At 49.3% G+C, this 6,556-nt stretch overlaps 2 protein-coding genes across 2 annotated transcripts; one reads left to right on the top strand and one right to left on the bottom strand.

The window, feature by feature from the left end:
• Positions 1 to 793: 793 nt before the first annotated feature.
• On the top strand, positions 794 to 3,001 carry GNI_036590 (trehalose-6-phosphate synthase; the record flags this gene model as incomplete). The annotated part of the gene is made up of 1 exon (XM_011131012.1): positions 794 to 3,001. The coding sequence occupies one exon, from the start codon at positions 794 to 796 to the stop codon at positions 2,999 to 3,001; it is 2,208 nt and encodes a 735-aa protein (XP_011129314.1).
• A 458-nt stretch (positions 3,002 to 3,459) lies between these two features.
• Positions 3,460 to 5,190, bottom strand: GNI_036580 (putative chaperonin containing T-complex 1 zeta subunit, tcpz protein; the record flags this gene model as incomplete). The annotated part of the gene is made up of 2 exons (XM_011131011.1): positions 3,460 to 5,094; positions 5,137 to 5,190. 2 exons carry the CDS (start codon positions 5,188 to 5,190, stop codon positions 3,460 to 3,462), a joined length of 1,689 nt encoding a protein of 562 aa, XP_011129313.1.
• Between the last annotated feature and the right edge of the window lie 1,366 nt (positions 5,191 to 6,556).

Genomic DNA, 6,556 nt, shown 5'->3' with positions numbered 1-6,556 from the left:
CCCCCCCTCCACCCCAAATCCTCTCCACATCGCCTGCTCTGTTCTGCTCTGCTCTGTTCTGCCCTGCTCTGCTCTGCTCTGCCCTACCCTACCCTGCTCTACCTTGGTTTTGAAAAGTTTACGAGAAGTGTGTGGTCCACATTATTGGTGGTAGTTTGTACTCCGTCTGGTTTGTACTCAGTCCCTTGCGATCTTGCCTCTTGCCGGAATCTCCTTGCCCCTAGCTCAGTTCTCAGTCAGCCTGGTTGTCTATGTAATCACCTCCTTCATTGCAGTGGTTTTGTTCTCCCTCTCATTACATCAGCCCTTCGTTGTGATCTCTCTCTGCCCATACCTTCTCCTATTATCCTCTGCCTCTCCATGTCGCTCTCTCCCCTATTATCTTCTCCCCATCCTTTGTGGTTATTTCCCATCCCTTGTGGTTATTTCCCATCCCTTGTGGTTATTTCCCATCCCTCCCTTTAGGGTAAAGGTATTGGTTATAGCGAACCGTTTGCCGGTCACTCTCAAGTTAACTGGGGAATCGGATGTGATAATTCAGCCATCTAGCGGTGGATTAGTATCGGCTTTGAAAGGCGTAAGTTCCTTAGACGCAGTCTGGATTGGATGGCCAGGTAGTTACGTACCAGAGAAACTTCGACCGAAGGTTCTAGATAACTGTCGCCAGAACAACTTAACACCCGTATTCCTCTCAAAGGAGTGTGTCGAGGACTACTACAACGGTTACTGTAATTCTGTTCTATGGCCACTGCTCCATTATGTCGAGGACAGTACGCCGAAAGATGAGCCCAAAATGTATAATGCCTACGTGGAAGCCAACCAGGAATTTGGCCGAGTAGTTAAGACGAAATACTTTGAGCTTAAGCAACAGAACCCTTCTGAGCAGATCCTAATATGGGTACACGACTACCACCTTATGCTGTTACCTAGAATTATTCGTCAATACTTGAATGGTGACAATCAACATGGTGACAACCAAAATGGTGACAATCAACATGGTGACAACGAACATGGTGACAACGAACATGGTGACAATCAACATGGTGACAATCAACATGGTGACAATCAACATGGTGACAATCAACATGGTGACAATCAACATGGTGACAATCAACATGGTGACAATCAACATGGTGACAACCATCATGACAATCATATTGGCAATCATAATGGCTATGACAGCGACTTACAGATCGGGTTTTTTCTTCACACTACGTTTCCTCATCCTTGTATGTGGCGTCGAATCAAGGAGCGGAATCCCCTATTACTGGGCATGTTGTGTTCAGACTTGATTGGTTTCCATATATATAGCTACAAACGAAGTTTCATGGATGCTTGCCAGCAGTTATTAGACGTGAAGTTGCTATCTTCACATATAGACGCACGTGGAATAGGTGGTTGTAAATCGTTGGTAAAAGCAATGCCCATTGGTATCGATCCGTATAAATTTGTTAAGGCATCGAGTACATCAGCGCAGAAGTTGTCAGCGGAGAAGTTTAAAGAACAATACCAAGGTCGTTTAATAGTACTGGGTGTGGATCGTTTGGATTACATGAAGGGTATTTATCAGAAGTTGCGTGGTTACCAAAAATTTCTAGAAATGTATCCGGATATTGCGATGAATACGGTGCTAGTGCAGTTGGCTGTACCTTCTCGGGGTGAAGTGGAATGTTACAAGAAATTAAAAACTGTGTGCCACACACTTGTTGGTGAAATAAATGGGAAATATAGGTCTCCTCAATCTGTTGGCAGTGGTACTAGTAGTGGTCCATTTGTTGAATTCCTAGATCAATCTGTTCAATTTAAGCAGTTGTTGGATTTGTATATATCAGCTGATGTTTGTTTGATTTCTTCTGTTCGAGATGGGATGAATTTGGTAGCATGTGAATTTGTTGCTAGTCAATCAAGTCAAACTCCAGGTGTGTTGGTCATGTCTCAATTTGTTGGAGCAGATCGATCCTTGGCATACGGTGCAGTTTCCATGAACCCTTGGTCCCCTAGCGCTATAGCCGATGCTTTATATCATGCCCTGACCTTGTCGCCCGAAGCGAAACAGCGAAAAGCCGCATATGGACGGAATAATGTGATTGAATTCAGCGCAGAAAATTGGGCAAACACGTTCGTTAAATATTTAGTTACTAAGCCTGAACCAAATCTTGGTAATATTCCCAGACCATTGAATATACAAGACTTAATCAAAAAAGTTAAACAGACCAATCACATCAGAATAGTAGTTAATCTGGATGAGATAAAATACGTACCCACGTTTCCAATGGTCGGAGATGAAATGGTCGCAGATGAAATGGGCGTCGGAGATGAAATGACAAAGCTAATTTCGGTGTTATATGTAACTCACCAAGACCCGGAAATGGCGTTCGACTTTGATCGCATTCCTGGGGATATCTTAACTCCTACAAGATATAGGAACGCTGGCGAGTGGCACGACACACAACGGGGGGCATCAACGGAAAGACTTATTGTGGGACCTGAGAGTATTGGTTCATCATTCGACCACATGACGACCAATAGTGTGTTAGAAGGCAACACCAGTCAAATGACCAGTAGGGTTCATAGTGCAGCACCAAGTCACGAGCCGAGTGAAGCGCCGAGCGAGGTAGTGAGTTCGAACTCCTCTTTTAGGATCGTGGATGGCAACTACTGCGACCAAATTGAGGAACGATTGGTCGAGAGATGTGATATGCTGACCCATTCGATAAGGACTGTACGTCTGGGCAACTTCATTCAGGTTGATCTCGAGTTGGCAACCCTGAAGTCCTATATTTGGGAGTTACTTGCTCATGACGACGATGTAAAGATACAGGATGTCTCAAACCACCGACTATGGATACACCATATCGATGATCTACCGGAAGTCCCCGAACTCCGAAGTTTTACCAACCCCCCTTCTCCAGACACCCTCGTCATCACCATCGGAATCGACGTCGTACATCCACCTTCACATGATCTCTCCATCGTCATTCAGTATGTCTCACACACCTGATACCTCCCCTCTCACACACCTGATACCTCCCCGCACCCGCTTGCCCGTACCCACACCCGCTTGCCCCCTTGTAGATCTCGACGCCGCTCTGCCGTGTCGTGCCAGTCTTGTCAGAACGTATCGGAGTGCAGACACTGTGTGACCGAGCTGCCACTACGCGAGGTGATAACAGAGATTCAATCGGCCTTGGTCCCCACTGTCCAAGGTTGACTTACCACCGTACACCAAGGTGTATGGCCACTGGGTTGTATGGCTATTGGGGTGTATGGCTAAACCATATACGGTGTTTGGCCTGGAGTACTTGATCCAGTCGGATGGCGTTGTAGATTCAAAAACTGTGGTGTTTGTGACCATGTGTAAATTTATTCTTTGTTCGTCTGTGGGGAGTTAGCTTGCGATTAAATGTTAGCACCTAACCATCCAACTCACGAGCGGGGATAGAGTGTGTGTGCGGGGCTTTATTGTTTGTTGCCCATTTGTTTGCCAGCCTTGATAACTTCATCGACTAGTAAGAGTTGGGCTGTGATAGTGGTGGTGAGTACGATGGATTGTCGTTTGACAGCTACGTTATCCCAGATGCCGAGTGCTGCGGGTCCGCAAGGCTCGCCGGTGACGAGGTCTACTCCGACATCTGGAAGAGGGGCTCCTTCGGGTTGGTTTGCAGTGAGTTGTCTGTATTGTTGTTGAAGGGCCAGTAGGACATCTTGTGGATCGAAGCCGGCATTTTTGGCGAGTGTCTTCGGGATGGCTAGGAGCGCATCTGCGAGTAGTTTTACGCCGAGTTGTGGTTTGCCGCACACGTGTGCTTCGGCGTAACGGTGAAGGTGTTCGGCGCAAGCAAGTTCAAAGGCGCCCGCACCAGGCACAAGGGCGAGGTCGTCGACAGTGTTTTTGAGTGCGCGCAATCCGTCGCGAATGGCGTCCTTAATTTGTTCAATAGCGTGGTCTGTCGGCGCCTTCACAAGGATGCAGCAGGACCGCGGATCTTTTACTCCTTCGACGAAGGTGTATTTCTCGTCTCCCATCGCGATCTCCCAAACCTGGTCCGCATGACCAAGATCCTCCGCCCTCAGGCCCTCGACCGAATTCACCGCCTGGCCGCCACAACAGAGTGTAAGTCGCTCCATGTTGCGCCTTTTGACTCGACGCAATGCCATAATGCCTTCTCGCGCAAGCATTTCCAACGCGGGCGGGTCAATCCCCTTTTGGTTGAAGACGACGAAGCTTTTGCCATTCGGTGCACCGTCGGGACCGTGACAGAGTTCGCGTTTCAGCTCGATAATTTTCTTCACTTTGTTGTCCGTGTATCGCCGTTCGGCATCAGCCAGTTTCGAACGCTGTTCTGCTGAAGAGTAAAAGAAAGCCGAGTTAACTTCAGTCCGTTCATATTCGAGCGAGACGTTGCATGTGAGTACAAAGCAGTCACGTAATGAGCTAGGCATGTCTTGGTGTCGGCAGCCATGGTCCATGACCATTCCTTTGACGAACCTCGTTTCGTTCTTGACGCCACCCTTAATGTGTAGCACCTCTACCATGAACAGGTCGAGTGGAATACGCCCTTCAAGTGCCTCTTGCGCCATTTGTTCGGGATGCGGACCGAGAATGCAGAGCATTGCGCTCACCAAAATATCTGCCAACCGCTCCGCCATTTCTGGCTCCAACTTGGTCGTCAGCGACGTGCGCGCTACACTCAGCAACAACTCGCGGTCGTCCCAAACCGCCGTACGCGTGCGCTTAAATTCAGACAGGAAACGCAGCGCCTCAGCCCGTGCCAGGTCTAACCCTTCCGCCAAACGACGAGGGTGCACACCCTCACTCAGTACACGGTCCGCTAACTTCATCATCTCACCAACCAACACAATGTCTGACGTGCAACCGTCGCCCACCACCACGTCCTGAGCCGTTGCCGCACGCGCAATTATCGCCGCCGTCGGGTGCTGGATATGCATCTCCTTCAACAACACGTTCCCGTCCTTTGTTATCTTTATCTGACCTGCACCGCCCACCAACATCTTCTGCGTACCTCGAGGCCCCAGGTTCGAAGCCATGATATCCTGCAACCCGCGCGCCGCCACCAAACTCGCCTCAAATGCCTACAACACACCACACTCAGATACACACACTGACACACTCACCTGCTCGCGACGCAACAAGTCCGCCCGCGGATTCAGCGTGTGCAGCGAACTCATGATTTAACCCTCCAAAAATCTATTTCCTTCCGCGCACACCCGAACTCGACCCAAAACGCCAAACTACCCACCCCACCGGACCTGACTTCAACCAACCAACGACTCGCCAAAACACTCACCAATCTGCAAAACTTAGATCCAGCCCTATCACCACTCTCCCGGCCCCAGAAAACTACCACGCCCATCCACCTCGGACTCACGCACGTGCGTCCATACAACTCGAACTCACGCACGTGCGTCCATCCAACTCGAACTCACGCACGTGCGTCCATCCACCTCGGACTCACGCACGTGCGTCCATCCACCTCGGACTCACGCACGTGCGTCCATCCAACTCGAACTCACGCACGTGCGACCAACAAGCCAAGCGAGCCCCCCGCTCCCCCCTTCCCTTATAAATTCACTATACATAAGCTCACGAGCCCTAACCAACTCAACTTTTTATATCCCCGCTCCCGCAGCGACGGGACAAGACGATACAACCTTCCGGAATTTTTTTTTGTGCAACCGACATCTAACTCACCAGGATTCTATAAATAAGGATAGGTACGCACTGTGGAAGGTGTGGAGCAAGACGCATGATGAGAAAATCAATAGCTACCTTTAATCAATGAGTCAATTCATGATTATTAAAGTTGATATCCATTCTCTGACACCTTCTCCAACCTTCATTTATTTATGGTCAGCTCTTAGACATGTATGATGATAAACATTATTAACCATCTTTCGTCCGAATGACGGTGATGATGATATTAGTATCTGATGTAATTGTCTGGCGTTGTGTGTTTCTGCCGCACAGGACAGTGTTATGACAAGGAAGAAGACAGGAGCGTTTTATTTCCTACTTAATGTTTGAGGGTAAAGAATTCAGCTCTGGTGCACACACGTTCACAAGTCCAGGTTACAGGTCGAATTTGAGAGCACGTGTCGGACTGACTGTGATAAAATATTCGCATCGTTGGGCGAGACGGTTGCGACTCGAGGGCTTAACCGGTGTCAAGGCGCAGAAGGTGCACGCCAGACCAAAAAAATTAGAAGCTCTACCAAAGGCGACCGACAGGTACCAGTCCGTAGCACACCCTGACGGCAGGCTGCTGCACGACAGTTAGGAACCGACTGACACCGTCGCCCGAACCACTCAAAAAATCAGCTAAAAAATCATCGCACACACACACTCACCTACTCGCAGACTCACCAATTCGCACACTCACCAATTCGCACACCCACCGGCTCGCACACCCACCAGCTCACACACTCACCAGCTCGCACACTCACCAGCTCGCACACTGCGTACAAAGGCTCGTGCACTGGCAGGTCGTGACGAGGGTTGCAGGTTGGGTGGCTTGTGGAAGTCGCATTTGAGTGA

Source organism: Gregarina niphandrodes (assembly GCF_000223845.1).
Source record: "Gregarina niphandrodes unplaced genomic scaffold scaffold00005, whole genome shotgun sequence".
Lineage (NCBI taxonomy): Eukaryota > Apicomplexa > Conoidasida > Eugregarinorida > Gregarinidae > Gregarina > Gregarina niphandrodes.
Note: the sequence above shows the minus strand (reverse complement) of the source record. Positions and strands in the feature narration are given on the sequence as shown.